Source organism: Scophthalmus maximus, chromosome 2 (assembly GCF_022379125.1).
Source record: "Scophthalmus maximus strain ysfricsl-2021 chromosome 2, ASM2237912v1, whole genome shotgun sequence".
NCBI classification, from domain to species: Eukaryota; Metazoa; Chordata; class Actinopteri; order Pleuronectiformes; family Scophthalmidae; genus Scophthalmus; species Scophthalmus maximus.
In genome coordinates, this window is record NC_061516.1 from 24,347,307 (window position 1) to 24,370,429 (window position 23,123).

At 42.8% G+C, this 23,123-nt stretch overlaps 1 protein-coding gene across 5 annotated transcripts in view; it reads left to right on the top strand.

Moving 5' to 3' along the window:
* The window catches only part of cadm1a (cell adhesion molecule 1a), a 344,647-nt gene that overhangs the window by 254,365 nt on the left and 67,159 nt on the right, over positions 1-23,123 (top strand). For all 5 annotated transcript variants that reach the window (XM_035625134.2, XM_035625136.2, XM_035625137.2 and 2 more), the window contains 3 exons: positions 10,621-10,767; positions 21,484-21,636; positions 22,670-22,807. In XM_035625134.2, the coding sequence (XP_035481027.1) occupies positions 10,621-10,767; positions 21,484-21,636; positions 22,670-22,807 (438 nt within the window). The remainder of the gene's footprint in view (positions 1-10,620; positions 10,768-21,483; positions 21,637-22,669; positions 22,808-23,123) is intronic.

Below are 23,123 nucleotides of genomic sequence, written 5' to 3' on the forward strand. Positions count from 1 at the left end.
GTGTGTGGTCGGGGAAGGCTTACAGGACTGTAGCTGTGAAAGACACTGAGTGTGATTCAGTGATTCTCAAACTTTCTTCTGGCACCGCCCCCGCGACTGAGAAGCCAAAAAACACACCACAATTCCATCAATGATTAACTGATTGGGGAAAGCAATTAGTGAAAAAAAAAAAAAAAAGTTACGGTAGCATCAGCAAAACCTATTTTCCAACTGATTTCCCTAGATGGATTATTTCCGCTGAACTTAGGCTACATCCATACGAATAGGTTTTAACTGTAAAACTGCGTTTTAACAATGAGCTCCGTATTAGAAGTTTTGTCTGTCCAAAGTAACGCACCTGAAAACACATATCGCATGATCGTTCACGTACACCGGGCAGACAATACTACGAACCAGCAACAAAAGAAATGGTGCAAAGTTAAGACCGAGCATCTTTGGTCATTCGCTGACTTATCGAGAATGTCCTCCGACAAACAACGACCAGACAGGTCATTTTGGAAACAGCGTATTACGACTCACGTGGTCGTCACGTACACAAGCGGTCGTCACGTACACGGCCGCAAATAAAATTAAAAAAAAAACAATTTGTCGAGCACTTTAGTTCGCACTTTGTAGTTTTTGTTCAGAAACTGTGTGAAATTCATCCATAGCTCGAGGTTCTTTGACACTGTAAAAGGGAAAAGCAATTTATTAGCAATTCTGTCAGATGCATTATCTCACATTTGAATGAATCTCAATGGGGGCTTCTGCTATCACAAGATTTAACTTTGGTCTATTATGGATTACGCGTTTGAATAATGCAACGTCAGGCTGGAAAAGGAGGCTGTTGCGGCTGCACGAGGCTTGTGCTGGTTTATATTTAAACATCTTATGTAAAGGGACTCTCTGAAGGTGCTCGACACGTATTATTAGTTAGTGGGGTCGGGGGGAAAAAGTCTGAATACCTGTATGTCGGGGGGGGGGGGGGGGGGGGGGTTACAGAAGCATTGTGCTGCAACAATGAATAATCCTATTCAGTGAAGATAAAAAAGTTTAAAAAAAAAAATCTTCAGACGTATTAAATAAATTATATAGAGTGTACATATATTTTCATAATATAGAAAGACACTTTCACTTTTTTTATTGGTATTTCTGTTAATAAATTAGTTAACTAGGTGTTTAAATGGAATAATAACAGTAATATAATTATAATAAGACAATAAATAATTGTAATTTTTCAACAACAAAAAATTACGTCATGCCAATCTGAAAAATTAAGATCATGTATATTGATTAATTTACATTACTTTTTTTTTTTTAAACTGCGGCTGTTTATTGTCAGGTCATGACAAAATGCCTCAAAGTTATCTCCCACCAGGGCTCCGTAAAACAGTCCACTGTCTGCTAATATTCATATACGCATAAAAGGACACACAAAATGTCAATAATGGGAGAATACAAATTTTTGAGCACCTCTGTTACTCAACAAAGTGTATAAATCTTTGCCCGACGGGAGCTGTGAAAGGTCCAGGCCTGAGACTGAAAACAGATACAACTAAGTCTTGATTTCTTCAGTTGTGACCGTAATGCGTACGCACACACAAACGGTTATAAGCCGCAATGTCTTCCCTTTAGATATTTGTTTGTGTATAACATGTTCCTTTCCTTAAAACCCAATCATCTTGACGGAATCTCATTTGAGAGGATGCCTGTGACCCTCGAGGGTCAAATGTCAAAAATGCCGGAACACAACAGTCGACTTGAGCCACAATCAAAAATCACATCTTTTTTTTTCCTGTCTCGTTTTTCGTCGAGTCTGATCACTACACTGACCAATGGCGTCATCTCGCATAAATCCCGATGTCTGTCATATCTGTGAACCTCTCCGAAACAGTCAACACGCGGATTAGCTGAGCCGCCTCCTTCAAAGCCTCACCAAGAGGGATTCCGCTGTTTGAAGTGTTCGGGGCCAAACAAGGATCCTGACCTTTTCTCCGCCGCCCCGAGCCGTCAGTCGTCTGCGCCAAGACGCCGACGACGCTCGGAAAGGGGTTGTTGTGTTCGTGGTTGAAATGAGAGGCTTCAAAATTCCAACTCTCTAGTCCTCCTATGCATCAAATACATTTTGTGAAGTAACGTTCCATGGTTTGAATACATTAAAGGATAGTTCTGGTTCTGGTGGTTGTAATATCATATTATCTTTTACGTCATTTCCCAAAGCAGATCGGCTCATCACACTTATTATGGAACAGATCATGGACTTTTTTCTTGACCTTCTGGACTTCCTTTTTAGTACACTCTTTACTTTTTTTGCAAATTAACACCTAACCCAACCATCATCTATACATCTTATACTTCAAGGGGGGCTGGAGCCGATCCCAGTTGACTCTGAGTGAGAGGCGGGATACAGCCCGGACAGATCGGCAGTTTATTGCAGGGCCGTTTTGAAGCCTTGAGTTTAGCGTTTTTTCACCAGCGCCATCTTGGGTTTGTTTTTGCAACCAGACATACGATTGGGGGGGTGGGACTGACTGAGAGCTTGGCCACATGCGCGGCCACCTACACCTGCAACCATGCACCTAGTGGACGGTACCATCTCTCCATCACGCTGTTTCCACGCTCCAATGTAGATGGTGCTTTATCGTCTATTTGACTCCACAATTTACAAAAAATTTACATAATGCTTCATTGCAACTAGAGATCGAACCATAAACTCCTCAGGAAAATCTTCGCTGACGCTATAAATCAAGTGAGAAGTAGAATCATTGCACAAAGACTGGACTACCAGTGGAGTCGCCCTCTGCTGGTGATTCCAGAGAACACAGGATTCAGGCACTTCCGCATTAGCTCCATTTTTCGGACCCGGTGACTACGTCCATTTTTTATGTGCAGTCTACGGGGTGAACATGCAAACTCCACACAGGAAAGGCCCCGTCCAATCGAAAGGTTTAAAACCCAGAACCCTCTTGCTGTGAGGCGGACAGTGCTAACCGCTCCACCACCGTGCCGAACCAAATTCAGAACAAACGACCCAGAGTCATCCGTTCAGTTTGGCATTTTACAAATTCTGCAAAGGCCAAACTTATTTTGAAGGTCGTCTTTAGTTTGTCCCCGTACATATCCACTGCATCATTACTGCGTATGGCCTGTGACCACTGTACCGGCCCTGCAGGTACTTGTTCAGAGGGGTCACCCGGAAAATCAACTCCTCGCGGTGAACACGGTGACATACAATCAGACATGCTCCCACACATCTGTGAAAACATGCAATCAGCCGGGACTGACTGCAATCACACACACACACACACACACACACACACACACACACACACACACACACAAGGACCCACATCCACAAGGAAAAGAAGAAAATTATTGTAAACTGTTCACTAGGCGTGCGCTCAGATACACATGTTCCTCGAAATGACACAGAGAAACTAATATCTCTCGACTGGCTGCGGTGATCACACAATCACACAATCACACACACACACACACACACACACACACACACACACAGCAGAGAGGAGCGGGACACACACACACACATATGAATTAGGAAAATATACCGTATTGTAAAAGATTACTGTACGTTGCATCATGCCTCTGATGGGGACAAGGTTTGAATAAATGCATGTTTTAACAGTGGTTCCAATGATAAGTACAAAAAAAACTCGTGCCATCACTACTTATGTGTCCACAGGGAGAGGTGGGCCGTGAAAAGCAGAGACACACTGACAGACGCACGTCTGGATTAATATTCAGCAACCAATTTTCCTCCAATCTTGTGTGTTTTGTTATGTGCAGGGTAAAAAAAGAATATCTACAAATAAAAGCCTCATCTAATGAATTAAGATTAACGCATCCTAGATAATGTCCCTCTGCGGTTATACTTCAGTGTCATAGTGGGTTTTATTTCCTGATTAAAATCTTTCTCACTGTCACGGCGGCCAAATTAATACGCACAAATTTTCCGTTGCTGAATCAAACGGAAACATGCGGCTGCCAGCGCAGACGAATGGAACATGACATTTTCCTTTTTCTTTCTTATTCCCCCTTCCACTTCATTCTTAGTGAATGTGGGCCTCGGGCTAGCTTTGTGCAGCGCAGTCTGCAGTGTCATTGTCTGACAACTTTAATCTCGGATTGGCCGCTCCAACTTTTTTGACATGTACGGCAGAGCGGCTGAAATCCAGCCCCCATTTCCATCGCCACGGGCCGAATATGTTGAAGGCCACTCAAAAAAAAAAAAAAAAAAAAAGCTGGAAATGTGAGATACACGACACTGGATAAAACTTCTGAGGTGCAATTTGACAAACGCATCCTCGACTGCGTACATGTGGGGGCGGCAGGGTGGCGCAGAGGTTTTTCACTTGTCACAGAACAGCATGAAGGTTTATGGTTCGGGGTCGGGGGCCTTTCTGCGTGGAGGTTAGGTTAATTGGCGACTCTAAACTGCCCGTAGGTGCGAATGTGAGCGTGAATGGTTCGTGTCTATGTTGTCGGCACTGTGAAAGTTTCCAGGTTACACTCGTCCAATGTCACAGCTGACGTGAAGGGGTCGCTTATCCGACCCTCAAAGGATGAGCGCGAGAGCTAATGGGTGGATCCTTAGATTTGACATTGCATGACGTGCTTACATAGGCCCACAGCGTTCACAGTGTGATGCACAGCACTGTTGCCTAATGTTGTTGACCCTTCACCCGTCAAGCCAGCCCCAGGACAAATCAACTAATCAGCAAGAAAAATGAATATATGACAATGAAAAAAGAAAGAATTAGACATAATCGGGAATTAGTTGGACATCACAAACGAATTGTGACTCGCGCAGGGTTATCAGATCCTCCGTGTTTCTTAAGGGGATTGAAAAAGAGTTTGGTTGCAGTCCGTAAAAGGTTTGTTGTGAACGAGCGGCGGACCGGGGACGAAGACAAACTGCGAAAAGTTTCATGAACGTACCAACGGTCACTGTAAATAATTTCAGTACCACTGAAGATGATGATAATGAAACCGGCGGTAAAAGAAAAACAACACCTGCATGTTTATTTATATTTCCTTTCTCAGTCAAGTGTCTTAAGTCGGCCAGAGAATAGCGGGCCAACAAAGCAGTGATTTATTCTTTGTCCCGACCGCACAGTGGAAAGTCTCCCCGGTCTAGATTGATGCAGATTGATGCTACGATTCCCCGGTCTCCAGCCAGCGCGGGTCATATTCCTTGAGAGATTGGAAAGATGTGCCCTTCAAATCTTTGCAGAATACTAACACGGCCGACAGCCTGAGCTCGGTGCAGTTTCCCATGGTGCCTCTGGTCGGTGTCGATATCTTTGTTTGATATACTACTGTTTCCCAACCGTTTTACTCTAATGGATGGTCACAGTGCCTTTTTATATATATATATACTTGTTTGTGAATTCATAAAAGAAGTAAATTTCATTTGGAGGAAATGTATTAAGTGCAGCTCAGGCCACCAAATTATACACCAAGTTAAATTACTCCCACCTTCCTCTGGTGAGCCATTATCATAATGTCTGTTTCAGTTCTGAGAGTTTGTCTTCTCCTGCTCTCACGCGGCGGCGGAGTGTCGGCAGTATCTGAAAGCTTTCCACGCGAGACCCTTGTTGCACGGGATGCGTAGCACCGGTCTCGTCCTCCGGCCTCTGCGTCGGGGAACTCGATGCCTCTGGCGCTTCTCCGTGTCCATGTCCGTCTCTCTCTCTCTCTCTCTCTCTCTCTCTCTCTCTCTCTCTCTCTCTCTCTCTCTCTCTCAGCAGCTTTCACAGGCGCTGGTGAAGCGCAGAGTTAAAATACGGCTCATCTGCGTTTGAAAAAAACGCCAACCCGGAGCTTTGTCTTGGATTTTAGAGACGCGGTCACATCCAAACAGCTGTTTGTTAGAAAGGGTTTACGATTTTACAACAAATTAATCAATGTGGTGCCGTAACAAAGAGCAACACTTTGTCAATGTGCAGCAGGTCGCGTGGAAAGTTAAAGAGCCCCCCCCCCCAGTCATGTTTAAAAAGTATATAAAAATAACCATCTGTGCCAAATATTTTATTTAACATTGTGAAATGGTTTCCACGCCCCCACATTTGCATATTCGACACCGATTGTTTTTTTCTGTATTTGTGACGCACCAAATCTGGCTTTGCACCGGATTCGTTTCAAATTGCAGCGAAGTGCCACAGAAATCTCCTCCGCCAGGAGAGGAATGTGAAAACAGCTCTACAGTGACAACATGTGCTCAGGTACAAGTCCCTGTAGTCAATGTCAAGACATCTTAGAGGACAGAAACAAAAGAAAAACACTTTTCTGAGTGGAGGGGGACTTTAAATATAAATTCAATGATTAGAAAGGTTATTAACAACAACTACCCCCCCCCCCCCCCCCCCCCCCCCCCCCGAGCTCATCAGCGAGCCGTAGCCCCGTGAAGCTAACCCGGCGTACTCTCCTGTATTTCTTCAAGGACCAAGTTAGTGCTTTTGAAAGTCTAAATAATTACCACAAATAAAAACACAATCAATCAATCAATCGTCGGAAAAAATGTAATTAACCCTCATACGCCTCATCTGCACTCAAGGGCAGATGTTTCATCTCACTGTTGAGGATAAACGCAAACATGTCTCAAGAACAATCCCTCAAGGGGATCCCAAGGGGGCCACCCAAAGTACTGTGGAGGGAGGAAACCCTTATGATAGAGCGATAAATGACTTGAGCAGTGGCTTGAAATGCTTAACCTGTGTTGCCTTTTGTCGAATGATATAATTATGAAACATTTCCATAAGCACGTCATTCCTGTATAAATAATTATCAAATTGCCTTTGATAATACTGGGGTCTTACTCACTCACACACAGGCAATGTACAGTTTATTTACAGTAGTAGCAGAGAACCGACACCCATTAATTGAATAAAAGCCAATGTATACCGTAATTAGATTTAGTTTTTCCCAAAGGGTCAGTCTTTTGATATTTTAAAAACCCTATTGTCTCGCTCCTTTAATTAGCACAAATGCTTTCAATTAATATTGTTATTATGTTTACAATGATTGGAGCGTAGACCCAGAACACACTGGAGAGATTATATATATATTCCATCAGGCCTTTGGGATATCCCAAGAGGAGCAGGAGAACGTTGCCTTATAGAACCTGCAGTTGCCACCGCGATCCCACCTCGGATAAGCTGCAGACAAAAATGGATGAAGGGATGTTTGAAATAGTATTTTAAAATTCATAGTTTTCCCCAGGACTGATGGGTCCAAAGCCCCCTTCTAATGTTTGCATCAGTTTAAAATTTAAAGTTTAAATACAGTTAGTCAGTTAGTAAGGAAAATGTCACACGGGCAGTGTTTGTACAAAGGTTGTTCCAATAGTCTTGTAGTCTACAACTGCCCTCCCATACCTCCCCTTTAAGACATTCATGCCTAGAATGAATAGAGAAAATAAAAATATTTTTGAAATGTTGGGGGGAGGGGGGCTTCATCTTCCGCCCACCACGATGTCAGAAAGGCTTTTCTGCAGCACCCCTGACAGTGTCCTGGGAGGCCACGGCACATGGTTGTTGTTGGCCATTAATTAGCCCCCCCGCCTCCCCATACCATCGTCAGGCGTGTCAGACTTGTTTATTTAGCACAACAGGAGCAATTATGTCGCTGACAAGGCAGCCGCCATTTGAAGTCCGTCCCCACTGCCGCCGCTGACTTGCAACGCAACTGAGCAGGCGGCGTGCGGCGTCCATGCTGCTGCCTTGTAACCTTCAGTGGATGCCTTGAAATGCACTTTGTAGTATGTTAGCACATTATCATAACCAGATGTCCACCCCGCCGCCCACCTCTGCGCACTCTTTGAAAAATGAGGCTCGGTGTTGAATATTAAAGACGGCAAGGTTCATTTATTTGGGGCTGCGTTCGGGGGCCACCGAGGGATGCTGATTTGAATCTCGTTCGTTAAGCTGTCTCTCCTTATCTGTCAGCATCAGAGGATGCAATTCCTCTCTCTCTCTCCTCGCCTCATCCTCCTTGTCTGCTAAATGGCAGGGATATTTAGAGGCGCCGGACAACTGAGGCATGCAAATCAGCAGCTGACGTTTCCTGTGTTCTTTCCGGGGGGGGGGCCTCTCGCCCCCGTGTCCACCCTTGAGTCGCTCCTCTCAGCCTCTCTGAGGAGATGGATTTGTCAGGGTATTTTCTGTAAATCCAAATATAAAAGGTATTTAAAAAAGACTTCATTTTCTCAAGAGCTCAATTTAATGAGTAATATTAGCAGCCCACGCTAATTATAGAGCCCTGCATCTTGTCGTGAACGGGTAACTAAAGCCAGATTTCGACCAAAAGTACCAGGAACTTTCAGTCCCAAGAACTTCTTCGAGGAACTAACAGATCCCTGCAGACGGTTGATCGTCCTGCATTACCAGTTTTAAAGAAAGTCATGCTGACGTGTGAACAACCAACGTCTACCACAAGCTGTTCCATGCCGGTCCACCAGGCTGCGGTGACGCAGAAGACGACACGACAGGGATGACGCCAGCAACACCATCAACAGCAGACATGGACGAGATTTCGATTTTGTGCTGGTGTTGATCAGGGGGAAAAAGAAAAAGACTCGTAACAAAGCTCAATCAAAACAAACCGAAATGCTAACAGATTTCACGAGCTGTTGCCGAGACTGATTGGCTGAAATAAAAACGCCGGAGTACCTCGATCAATCAGGCATCATCAGCGCTGCAAGCCCCACTCTTGAGGTTTCCATATTTCTAGTACTAGCCCCCGAACAGGGCCTCTTTTTGATTTCTCTGGAATGTAAATTAGACCCTGGTCCCTATGGTGCAAACGAACACCATAGAGTTCCTGCGGACGTTCCCCAGTTCCCTGGGGAAAGTTCCTGAGGTAGAAACGCAGCAGTATTGAAAGGTAATTTTCAATGTGTCGTGAGTAGAGCCTCATCTTGAGCCACGTGTTTAGAACTGTGGTTGGCTGGATGGCTGATGCGTCTGCGGAGAGCACCAACGACTTGTTAGCGTGCCCTGGTCACACACTATGTCTTATCTTTTGGTCCACATCTGTTCCATGGGTGTTGATGAACATAATCAGACCCCCCCCCCCCCCCCCCCCCCCCCCCAACACTCCCCTCCCTCTGGCGCTTCCTGTCTGATCAGCTTAGGACACCATGCGTGTCCTGGAAAAACCACAAGCGAACGTTCAGCGGGGGGTCTGACGTGCGCCTCGGCTAAGTCACGGAATGACCGTTATCGTCGCACCATCTGCAAAACATCCAAATGCCATGTAGTCTGATCCCGGCATTAGGCAGGGCGTTTTTTAATGGAGGGATTGGAAAGTAGGTGCTTGGGGGCTTTTTTCAAAGCGGCCGTTTTTCCAATCTAGAAGGAGCTTTGAAGTGGCCCCGCTGCTGAGTTTGTCTTTGATAGGATCTAGAGAAGCGTTACTGCACTACTTGTAGTCCAAGCTACGTTTGATTCCGTCTTTCTGTTTGTGTTTGTCCATGTTGCCCAGAGTATATATTCGCGTGTGTGATAGAGAGAGAGTGCGTTTGTGTATGTCGCCATGAAAACCTCACGCCGGGGATCCCAAATAACCATCAAACCGCGAGCAAGCGTTGCTTCTTGGAGCAATCATTTAGAATAAACCCGATCCGACCCGGGCCATCGCCGCCGGCCCCCGACCATGATGCGACCCCGAAGCAAAGTCTGTGATGTTATTACTGTAGTTTTTCAAATAAAAAGTAGCACAAAGCGCCAACGAAATCCATTTTTCATTCTTCGGGGCAGAGATATCACTGGTGAAACAAGGAAGTACAGCAGTCTTAAGTGGTGGCTGATGACCGATGATGGCTGGGGACCGGTTTCTCTCAGCCCACGGGCTCGTTGGACAGTTTCCCAGGTCACTGGCTTCTGTTTAGTCCAGTGGAAACAGGGTTTTGATCTGCAGCCTGTTGTGTGTGTTGCCACTCATATATAAGTGGATAAAGGATGATCAGAGGGTATCTGTTCTTCGTACTATGGATAAAAAAAATACATATTTTGACCATATGTTCCCTGTTTTATTTGAAATTTTAGGTTTTATTAACATTATGACCAGGTTAAATATCATGTAATTCATTATAAATATAAAGTGTTGTCTAATTACACCGGGGTTTATTTTACTTGAGATAATGAATGTTGTCAGAAAGGATGTTTTTATAAATATCTAATTATATGTCCTAGATTTTCTTTGCGATCAAATGTTTTCTTTTTTCCAAAACACAAATTAACGGGCAAAAATCCCTTTTTAGATAATAATGATAAACAGAAAAATATACTATACATACTTGGGAAAGGAAAGTATTGCAAACACAGAGACGTGTATAGAAAAGAAAAGACAAAAATATAAATTGGGGTAAGGACAGGGACAGCTAGGGAGATTATACGTAAGTGATTTGAAATATATTACTTTCTATCACGGAGGCGTATACTTTTCTTCACTGCGTAGGTTCACACTCGGTTTTCCAATTAATCCCACGTGTGTGTGTGCTGTTATCATGTGCTATTAACCCGAACCGGTGTGTTGTTTTTAGTTGACACCCTGAAAAGCATATGCATATCGTACGCCACAGTGGTAATTTATGCGTCTCCTTGTCTCTGCCCCGTCCAGTGGTGAGTCAGAACCTGGTGACGGACAACGTGTCGGTGGTGGAGGGAGAGATGGCGATCATCAGCTGTCGGGTGAAGGACAGCGACGACTCGGTGATACAGCTGCTCAACCCCAACAGGCAGACCATTTACTTCCGAGACATGAGGCGTGAGTATTTTACGTTATCGGTTCCCTTACTGTTGTGTGTTCCGTCATTGCTTAATTGAGATGTGTTCTTGTGTGTGTGTGTGTGTGTGTGTGTGTGTGTTTTGTTAAGTACATTTTCTTTTTGTTTTGACTGGAGGGAAACAGAGACTTCAACCACTGGCAGATATTTATATACAATGTTTTTCTCAAAGCTGTCACTTAAGCAGCCAATTTACACTTTTACATTTCGCCCTCTTTGCATTGCACAAGTGAAACTTGTCGAAGCGACACGTAAACACGAGTCTTAACAGGCTGACGAGACTGTCGTCTTCATGGTGGTGTTTTATTGGTTTCCCATGAGTAGTTTGGATTTGGATTTTCAGCTGCCAATGCCCGAATACAGTGTTGTGGTTTGTTCCGTTACCAATTTATAAGAAATATATCTGAAAATAATGAGCTTATAGGTCTTAATGAGCAATCTCATGAGGGTTGGAGACCGAGGTACAGTACAGTAACCTTCTGGGAGCAATGTTTGAATCTTCACTAGTTTTAATAACCGGTGGTTTTCCAGTTTATCCCATTTTCCTAACACAAATATGTATGTAGTATTAAAAGAGTCACAAAAGAAAAAATCATCTACAACCTCAAAATAAAAGTCCAAAGGATAGTTTGATTTCGACCTGGCATTGTGCGACTGGGGTAACGTACAGGTATTACTAACTACTTGCAGAGAACAACATGTTAGTGATAATAATAATAATAATAGTAATAATAATTTCAAAATATTTATTTGTATAGCACTTTTTGTTACCGTAGTCAAGTGCTTCACAAAATGATAAAACAATAACAATATCACAACAATAGAATAAAATAAAATGTATACAAATATTTTTTTAAAGGGATTTAAAAGTAATAACGTGTTACCATGTATGGCAAGTCACTGTAGTTGTTATAAAGTACAGTTCCATTTATTATTATATTTTATTTTAACCTTGTTTCTAAGAGGTCGTGTATGGTATGACTCGGTGAAGAAGAGCATGACTGTCTGTAGAGAAGAGGCTGTCGTGAGACAGAGAGAGAGAGAGAGAGAGAGAGAGATCTTTCAGCGTTGCCATGTCTCTCGTGATTGATATCTAACGTGTTTAATTACAGTCTGAAGCAGTCTGATGTGATCAGATGACATGGACATCAATCTGAGCGATGCATTTATTTGCCTCGGTTTCCACTGGTTCATTTTTTTTGCAGGCCGCTGTAAAATTGGACAGACATTTGATAAATTAGGGCAAATGTCATAAAATGTGTAGTTGAACCAGAGCATGTGAATGGAGCCTGCAATATATTACAGTACATTACATTACATTCATTTAGCCGATGCTTTTGTCCAAGGCGATTTACAATTAAGAGCATTCAACCATGAAGATATTACCCAAAAATGGCAAGAATCCTGAGAGTACATAAAAAATTATCAAATAGGCAAACCGGCTTCAAGTGCTACCTTTTAATTTTATTTTTCTCCTGTGTCAATGATTCAAGGACTACGGTGAGTTTTCACTCTGCGTCACAAACATTGATGCCAACAGACAAACAGACAACGGAACTAATCCCGCAACCTTCTTGGCCGAGGTACACGACGTCCATCTCTATTATTCATTTATAAAACTTTTTAAATATGAAGTTCCAAATGGAGTTTGGCGGATTTGTCCCAGAGCCCCAGAACTGCCGGGTCGTAGAACTCAGGGATCACAGGGAATATGCACCATTTGGCCAAATATCAGGTCAAACGTTTGACAGGCTTTGTCTTCTCTACATGAAAACAGCTTTACGACGAAGACGCAGAGTCCAAACAGAATTAAATAGCACTTGTGGCTGCTGTTGCTGAGCTAAAGTTACATGTGGTATTGGTTCTTATCCTTCCCAGGTATCATGTTAGACATACTCTGTTCTGTACTGCTCTGCCGGGCTCTTGTTCTTGTGCAGGACGTTGACCTCAGTGTCACATATTGTAGACCTCTGTAACTTTATGATCCCATATGCTTCAAAAGGTGCCGATGTTGTTTAGGGAAGAAAACAACATACGTTTTACTGATTTATCGTCCCAGAGCGCTGTTTATTTCTCCGCCCTCAGGAGCTTATATACTGTCTCAACGCCGTCTCCCATATGTTCCTGTACAAGTGATTTGCATGAGCAGTGCGACAGAAATGGATTCCACTCCTCGCAGCCGTATGTTTACCTCAGAGCACTTTGATTAAGTTTCGGGACGGGGTTGTGATCTTCAGGCCACCCTTTTCAGTATTTAATTAAAAAAGTGGACCAAACCTAATTACCCGTGTAGCGCCGGCACCAGCCACCAGCTTCTGCTTTGAGGATGTAGGTTGAGCACTTAGATAGTCGCACTTTCTCGATTAGGAAATAAATTGTTTCCGCTGAACTTAAACCTGGACGCAATTACTGTATGTTTCCTTGCAAAATGTATTTGGCAAAGCAAAAAGCAAGAAATGATAGAACTCTGTAGAGGAGACAGGTTTGGGCATCATGAGAGTCACGTTTACTGCTTGTGGCAGCCCACCGCGACGTCACCCGTTTGGTTTATGCCCTGCCGTCTTCACATCTTTAGTTTCGCATTTTGACCAGCGCCACTGCGCACCAACCGATCGGAGAGACCACCTGTCAATCACGCCAACGTACCTCGGTGCTTTCTCGTCTATTTGATTAAAGGAGACCACAATTTACAAAATGAACATCCCGCCGTATTGAAGAGGACTTGAAACTAGAGATGAGAACTTCAGGTGAGAACTAGAGTCATTTTCTCATAGACTTTTATGGAAACCATAAGAAATCACATACTCTACATGCTCTCATGATGTACTATAGACCAGTTTACGCGCTCCAATCCTCAGACTCCCCCCCACAACCCTCCTGTGACCTGAGTGTCAGGCACTCGTTCAAACACTCACCACCCCCTCCTTAGGCATTGTACAGCACTTTACAAACACAACTTCTCCATACGGTTCAAGGGCATGGTTCTGTGTGAGGGGTTCGGGTGTTTATCTCTGTATTTATCTGCTGTTGTGTCGAGCTGCGGTGAGCCGACTCCCACGAGCCGGCTGTCAAGGGCAAGGTGTTCTTCTTTGACGGAGGGCTCTTTGATCTCCTGTGATCCCTCGCAGGCATCTCCGCCGCGGCTGCACTGCTTCATTATGACATGGCCTCCACCCGGCAGCCTTCCGAACAGCATTGCCCCCTTCAGAATATCACAACTGCCATCTCTGTCTGAATCCAGTGGTGGATTATGTCTGCGGGTGTGAGACGGGGGGAGCGCAAGGAGGGTAAAGAGACAAAAAGTGAGGAGAGAGTTCTGAAACTGACTGCAGTTACTTGCACAGAGGATACTGACTATGGGCTTGGTACGTCCACCGAAAGCAGTTGTAGCGAATTCCGAATCTTATTGAGTGTAGTCGACTTTGCTCAAGTTGAGATGTCAATGACATTCATGACATGTATGTGTTGTAGTCGTAGACTTTATATAAAAATGGACGTCGTTTACGTGTCTGGAAAATAAGGCCAATGCAGTAGTGCATAAAACATGTATTATCTCCAATGAACAGCAGAGGGCGACTCACTGGTTGCAAAAGTTTCTGTTGAAGTCTATGAGAAAATGACTCTAACATCAAGAGTTTATGAAGAGTTTGAGGTTCAATTTTAGTTTGAACTCTTCAATACAGCACGATGTTCATTTTGTAAATTATGATCCATTGAGAGTAAAATAGACGATAAAGCACCGTATGCATTGGGGCGTGGATACCCTGTGATTGACAGCTAGTACCGTCCAATAGGTGCAGGTTGCAGGTGTAGCTCGGCGCCCAGTGGACGATCTCTCAATCAGACCCGCCCCCGAATATGGTTACTTCTGGTTTCAAAAAACCAAGATGGCGCTGTCCAAAGTACAAATCTCGAGGCTTCCAAATGGCAGTTGACAAACCAATAGATGACGTTACAGTGGGTTCACTTACCCATTTTTTTGTTTCCGATACGAGTCAGTCTTTAAAAACGCTGGAGCATACATTTCCCATAATACATCTAGATAGTGTTTTCACCTCAACACCCCCCCACCACCACCACCCACTGTTGACTCACACCTGGGATGTGCGAGTTTGTGACTTCACAGCTCGAGTTAGTGAAGTTCTTGTGTCTCCCTTGAAGCCCGAGCTGAGATAACTCCTCAGAGACCTGACAAAGCTCCTCCACAGACACAAAACATGGCACACAACTTTTTATCACTGGCTGAAAACATCTCCCTGTGATGAGTATCGTGGAGAGCTCCTTTAAGGTGCAGATTGACGACCCGTACCGCCTTAAATAAACCAATGTTCCCGTCCACAGATGATCCACCCGAAAGGTAGTATATGAGGGTGTTGTGTTTTTGCCATATTTTGACCTCGCACTAAGCCGCGGCAGTTTACTTCCGTGAAAAAGACAAACTTATGGTGCTTTAGGACAGATTGTTGTTTCTCGCAACCAGCGTCTGCACAGATGCTGATCTCTCTGTGGCTAAACGGCCTGTTTAATATGTGAACACTGTTGTGCCCATTCGGAGGCAGAGGTAGTGAAAACCCAGCTGGTGGGTTGTATCTCAAATTGCCATATGTTTCAGGGAAGTATATTACTTTAATTTACCTGCCCAGTTTAGGACATAGTTCAACTTTCAACAGCCTCATATTATGCCCATGAGAATTAGATTCCTTTTTTTTGCATTTCATAGCCAACACAGTGTAGATAGAATAATTATGGTGATTAGTAAATGCTGTATGTTAATAGAAATATCAACATTATGCTTCAGAACTATTTCATTTCAAAATCTGGGCCAAGCGTTGTGCTCAGATAAACGCAGAACATATTACAGAAGGACAAAAAGAATGATGAGTATGTCATTGAAGGTTTTAAAAAAAGAAAAATGCAAATCAGTACAAAATATAAATAATACAAATTAGAATATGGCAACAGGTATTTTTCTGAATGTGATCGGCTTCAGTCAGAGAGAAAAAAAAGCCCCTACGAGTCTAAACACTTATTTGCTAAATGCTCCAATATTCTGGATTCAGTCGGTGCATAGACATCAATTTGGAAGCCCGGGACTTCACCCAGAGTGGGGAGGAGGGCGGTTGTAAGAGTGTAATTACCCCCCGCCCCACCCCATCTTACCCACTCTGACACCCAATAATAAAACTTTGATGTGCTCCTCTCAAAAAGTAGCGGCAGCCACTAATCACAATTGATTGCGACCACTTAGGCGAGGCGCACTCATCATCTCCTGCTCCCTCTAAATGGGAGTCATCCTCGGCTGGGCTGCAGGAGAAAAACTATTTAAATGAAATGCGGCGAAAGAATGAAGATGAATGAAGAGAAAGAAAAAGAAAAAAAATGCAGGATTAATTAAAATCACACCGTTCCTGTTGGGGAAGAAATGTGCATTGATCCCAATTCTCTTTTGTTTTGTTTTAAAGATTTATAAGTCTCAGCCGTCTAATTTTACCTTTACTGTCAGCTACATTTCAAATGCAGCGATCGCGCCAGTGTGATGAATGATAAATTATGTTTTCACAGAATGTTTGAAGACATATCACCTTCCACTTCTATTATTTTCCCCCTGTATTTCAATGTGATTTTTTTTTCTGGGCTATTCATAATCGCTTCAAAACATGACAATCTCAGGCAACTGAGAAAATGAAAAAGTAAGAGAGAAAATGATGAAAAGAGTTCAACTGCAGAACGTCATCCACTTGTATTAGCCGTAGTTTTATACTGGCCGCTAGAGTTAGGTAGGGAGGTAGAGTTAGGTAGGTAGTGTTGGTAGGTAGGTAGAGTTAGGTAGGTAGTGTTGGTAGGTAGGTAGGTAGGTAGAGTTAGGTGGGTAGTGTTGGTAGGTAGAGTTAGGTAGGTAGTGTTGGTAGGTAGGTAGGTAGGTAGGTAGAGTTAGGTAGGTAGTGTTGGTAGGTAGAGTTAGGTAGGTAGGTAGGTAGAGAGGGAGAGTTAGGTAGGGAGGTAGAGTTAGGTAGGTAGTGTTGGTAGGTAGAGTTAGGTAGGTAGTGTTGGTAGGTAGGTAGGTAGGTAGGTAGAGTTAGGTAGGTAGTGTTGGTAGGTAGAGTTAGGTAGGTAGGTAGGTAGAGAGGGAGAGTTAGGTAGGGAGGTAGAGATAGGTAGGTAGTGTTGGTAGGTAGAGTTAGGGAGGTAGGTAGGGAGGTAGAGTTAGGTAGGTAGGTAGGTAGGGTTAATAGAACTGATGTTTAGTCAGGAAATACTTAAAATGAGATTCGCTATAAAATAAACTGCAAATTTGACCCACTCTTTTTTTACTGCTGAAAGAAAAAAACATACCCTTTAGGAAACTGGTCCCTTTCACCTATAAATCCGCACACCGAACCATTTACTGCTCCGTCACTCACCATTTCCGCTGAAAACCTGTTTTTCATCTGCAGGGTCCTTTTTTCACTCGCTGTGGAGCACAGCCAAAGTATAATAAACATAAACGCATAAGAGTGCCCGCCGCACGCGGAACAATAGCGTTAATTAAAATCTGGCACACACAAGCAGTCATCTGCATGACACCGGTGACACCGGTGACACCGCTCTCCGGAGAGCAAAAGTTGAACTTTCACTTTGTCAGCTTTACTTCGCAGAGTCTCCTTGGCTGTACTTCAGCACCGGCTGCCGCCTTTAAAATTAGCCTCATCGCCATCAGTTGTAAAGAAAAAAACCCAGACAGATCAGATGCTTTACAGCCTTTCAAGAGTTCTGGACAGGACTCCTCTTCTCTATCAATTACCTTTTGTCAGGCATCTGCGATGTCCTTCTCACAGTATCAGATGTGACAGAACAAGGGAAGAAAAACGGGGCGAGAAGAGCACGGAGCTAAAGGTCACCCTCTTCTTTCTCTTTTCTGGTCCAAAGTACACAAAGAGGAAGGAGTGAATTATGTTTTCTCGTGCGCTGTGACATAACAATAAAAGAACTGTCCGCAGTGTTGCCTGGCTCACCTTCTCTTCGCCAGATACGCAGCTTCATTTTTTTTTCTTCTTCTGTGAAATATACTGCACTGCTGTGCCGACCAGTTTCTCTTTGAGCCTCCGGCGTCATTGTCCCAAACCTTGGCGATGGGGGGGAACCGTGTCCTTGCCCCAGAGCCTCAGCAGAGTTTTCCTTCTTAACATGTATCAGAAAGTATTTATTTATTCCGCTCATGGTTATTCCACAACGCCTTACTTAGAAGTGACACATAAGAGGATTATGAGATCTTCCAAGCAATGCTTTTGTGAAATGGATTATATCTGATTGGCAGGGATTTCTTAAAAATTTGTTGACGCCAAGTATTTCGGGATATTCCGCCGTACACAGCATGAGATTTTTGGGGTTGTTTTTCCATCAAAGACCTGGGATTTATTAAAGAGCAAAGTCATCGGTGCATTTTTTACCCCCATCAAATTGAATTATGTACGAATGTCCTCTGTGTTTGGCCATTGCCCAATTAACTGTGGATCTAAGATTCTGTTGTGTAACTCTGCGATACATTGGATGATCCCAGTTGCTATTTCCTCATCAAATATTAGACTCCAGGAATCTGAATCACCCACAGTCTGCTGTTTTGCTCATAAGCAGCTGTTTCCATGGCGCAATCGATCAATCAGAGCTCTGCAACCAGGATTAAGGGATTTCCGTGACAGCCATGACATGTTTCAACAGAAAATGGCATTGAGCACAGATGATATTAAGGTCAACGGGTCCTTCAAATCAAACCAACAGAATATGTTGTTTGTTTGACCTGTAGAACGACTTGTTGAAGTGTTTTTGTTTTATCTGACGCACCCTGTTGGCAGGATGCCTTCCAAAGCTGTTCCAAATCACTATTGAAAAATGTATCTAATGACACCATGGTAAAGATTTAGGCAAAAAAACACACTCGCTTGAAGGGGCAGTAAGCGCTTAAATCAAATACACTGTTTGTAAAATTCAGTGAATATTTCCTCACAGTCCGCTAGCTGTCGTCTCTGTGTTTTCGCAGCCCTGGCTTCGTAAATTGAAAGCAAAAAAGGGTGCGGACCACACAACACTGTGTGTACTTTGTAAACATTAAGAGACGTGCTAGCGACGGAAGATACGACTCAAGGGTTTTTGGCCTCGTTGTTAGCAAATTTATGTTTGCATTCCATGACTTCTTGAAAGATACGCTGGTCTGCATGGTTTTCACCAATTTCGGCAGTGTTATGCAGATGATGCCATGTTTTATAACCAGTCCATATCCAGGTCACAATCTACTTTTTGGGGACATTCAGACCACTTTTATCAATTAAAAGCTTGTACTTATCTCAATGGAAAAGACCAAATAAGTTCAGTTCATAAGAACATGGCTCCTTGATGTTGTCCCATCTATCCCTGTGCTCACTGGAGTGTTAATTGAAACGGTTGTATATAATTGAGCTCAATTATACATAATGCATCTTGAATTCTTACTGGGACAGGGTCCGTTTCACCTCTAATGAAAGAAAAAAAGCTTTATGATTAATTGAATGGTCACATCTCTTCCCATTACCCTTAAACCATTGGATGCTGCTCACCACAATCCCCCCCTCAGAATATCTCTCTGTGTAAGAGCAGCTGTGCCTCCGACAACAGACCGAACGCCTTCTCCTGTGCATTCGTGTACGGCAGCGTTGCTTATGTTCGAAATCTGGGAACATTTAGTTTGATTAAATCATCAGGATTAGAGGCTGACCTCTCGTTTTAATGAGGCCTTTAACGAGTCTTTTGAATGAGCCGCACTAATTAGGGCCATATTCTCCATGTGCCACCGTTAGGGGCGTCATTGTGCTCAGACAAATATACTAATAGCTGCGATAAGTTTTTTTTGTGTGCGTGTTTTCTCTTTTTGGGTGGCCTGGGTTTAGCATAGATGGATGTGGAGATTCTTGGACGCAGATTTCTTTCTACCTATCTTTCCTTAGTGAGATGACAAAAGGCCCTAATCTCCAGTCAGCCTTATGGAATCGCTTAAAATGTGTCTGAATGTTCTTGTCTAATGATGCAAAGAATTAATTGTGGTCATTAGTATTCGTGCTTCTCGCTGGCAGTCCCGTCCTCTCCCCTCACGCAGTCACTCATACCAGGTCGGTCTACCTCTTAACATTGAAGGCAGGTACTCTATGGCCACGTACAGCAGCATCATCCTCCTTCTGTTCATTATCTGTGAAAGCCTTGTGAAATAATTATACCGCCCCACGGTTATCCCATCTGTTAATGTTTGTTGTTTTGGGGGTTTTTTTTGTGGCTGTTTTTTCTGCGTCTCCATGTTTAATGCTTTAAGCTTGTGGAGAACCAGGGAGCTAGAGAAGATCTATATACGATGGGGAGTGCGAAGAGCCCGGAGATGCTGTCAGTCAGAGCAGAATTTATCAGCATATCGAAGGGGGACGGAGACGGGTAGGCTTTCATCTTAACCATATGTTGTCATTCCGCATTACAGCTGATAGAGTGCGCTCAGGTAGGTGGGCAAACAAGGTTAGGCAAGATGAAAGTGGCTACAGATGAGGGAGAGACAGGATTTATGGATTTTTTTTCCTCAGTTGTCCTCAGACACCCAAGGTTGCGGTCCCTGGTAATATATGTCATGATGTTGGCATGTGCTCTGCGTCTATAACTAATCATTTTACTGTTTGTTTAAACGTGTAGTGTGAATTGTGCTTTCATTTTCTCTCCTTTTTATCTTTTGTTTGCTCTGTGATTGATTGTTGACTAATTACATTGATTTTCTTTTTCTCCCTCTCTGGAAAGTTGCTTGAAGTTGCAATGCACATTAAGTGGGAAAAAAGACTGGCGGCATATTTGTCCATATAACCCTTTAAAAATAATTAAATGGGGCCTATTTATTTTTACATAACACCACCTACACCCAGAGAAAGCAGGGCCGCTGCATGGCTCTGGGGTTTGGGCTAGGGATTCTGTGAAACCATAGTAACTCGTAGAACTCTCTAATGAATAAAAAAAGAAAAGATAGCAAACCCCTGTATTGCTGTTATTATTATTGATTGTTTAGAGTTACTATAAACACAAATCTGAATTGCTTCTTAGATGGTTCTTGTTTATACATTTCTATAGGGCATAATTAACAGCTGCACTATGGTAAAAAATAATAAATAACCATTTTTTTCAGCTGTTTAGAATCGTATTTGTTTTTGACTTTTTTTATAAAGTAGAAGTACAACACTGATTATAGTGGAACTGACGTGATTGATACATTCATTTATTAGTAGATCAGCAGGAGCATCTAAATTATATTGTGATAGTGTAATCATCTTAAATGGTGTTTTAGGGTGAAAACAATCCCAAACCTTTCCTTCTTCAATATTTTTGAAGTTCTTAACATAATGAATGGAATATCTTTGGGTTGTTTTTTTGTTTGTTTTTTAAGTGTTGTTTTGGCAAAATTTAATGAAATCCCTCTTGGCTGCAGGATATTCAATTTTTTTACACATTTTTTCTACTGCATCTGATGCTCGAGTTCAATGTACTAATACTAATACAGAGTCAGTATCAATCACACTACGGCATTCGATTTTCCAGTCACAATTAAACATCACTTCCTTCCTTCAATATTCTCGGATATGCTTCTATATGTTCCTCCTGAATGTGTAAATGTGGTGTATAAATTTTCGCCTTTGTGTGTGTGTGTGTGTGTTTTTCTCCTTCAGCACTGAAAGACGCTCGCTTTCAACTGGTGAACTTCTCAGAGAACGAGCTGCGGGTGTCACTGTCTAATGTCTCGCTGTCAGACGAGGGTCGATATGTTTGCCAGCTCTACACGGATCCCCCGCAGGAAGCCTACGCTGACATCACTGTGCTAAGTAGCTACAACGGCAAAGCACACACACACACACACACACACACACACACACAGACTCACAAGCATTCCGTGGTATTGGTAGCAGGAAGGTGAGGCGAGACTTGTTAATCAGCATTGCGAAACATACTTTCGCATGATGAGCACCACGGTCGACAGCTGGCTAAGAAAACTGCTGACAACTCTGACAGCAACAACTGTGAAGCCAGGAAATACAGGAATATCATGTATTTGTGTGTGTGTGTGTGTGTGTGTGTGTGTGTGTGTGTGTGTGTGTATTATGTCTCGACAAAACGTTGCAGTGTTTAAACAAGCTGATATAAGCCAAGTACGGAAGGCAAAATGTGTCACAATTCACATTTAAACTCTGAACGCACGTTCATTAAACAAGGCACACACACACAGTGGATTTTGTACATGTGGATTTGTACAATAGTAGTACCTACATATATCCTGATATATATTTCTATTTAATGACTACAAATTTCTTCAACCATATATAAGTATATTGCTGTAAGACTACTTCATATAATATATATATATATATATATATATATATATATATATATATATATATATATATATATATACATATATATATATATATATATAAAGTATATCATGATGATATGATATCAGTGCCAGTTTGTCTTTTACATCCTTTTTTTTAATTGTCATGTTCCCTTATTTTTTTCATTCATATGGACTTTACATCATAATTTTTTATATCTCATATATATATATAGAATAGATTTGATCTCATATTTGTTGGACATAGGCATGAATATGTGTTATAAAAAAAGTGCCCTCGATTCTGATGAAATTCATCCTATAAATCCAATATTATTAGCAAAATAAGCTAATTCCAACAAAAAGGTATTCTGCATCTTCGTCGTCTGACCTACTTAAACACTACTTTTAAATTCTCCTCCTCTGTGTCAGCTGTTTGTTCAGCGTGTGGCGCTGAGGGGTGAGCCGTGCCAGAGAACAATTCCTCCGGTGTTCACAGAGCCTGGTTTGTGTGTGTGTCGTTGCAGTTCCTCCAGGTAACCCCATCATCGAGGCCCGGGATGAGGTCCTGAGCGAGGGCAACGAGACAGAGATGACCTGCACTGCCATGAGCAGTAAGCCTGCCGCCACCATCCGATGGATGAAGGGAGATAAGGAGCTTCCAGGTAGGTGGTCACAAGGATCGCACAAAGAATAAAACAAAAACACAAACATAGTCATCAATCAGGACATTTTCTCTCAACAAAATCAGAGGTAGTCTCTTTCACAACATTCGCTCACCGGATTACTTTTTACAGTTATCTGTATGAAACAATACCTCTGTTACATGACAAAAAGCCTTGATGTGTCGCCTCTGGAAAGAAACAACAACTTCCTGCCCCCACTGTTTCCCATCGCTTTGACAAAACGTGGAAACCGTGAATAAATTCCCACATAAAAGCTCACTCGCGGGAAAACAATGCGCCGCATGCCTTCAGAAAT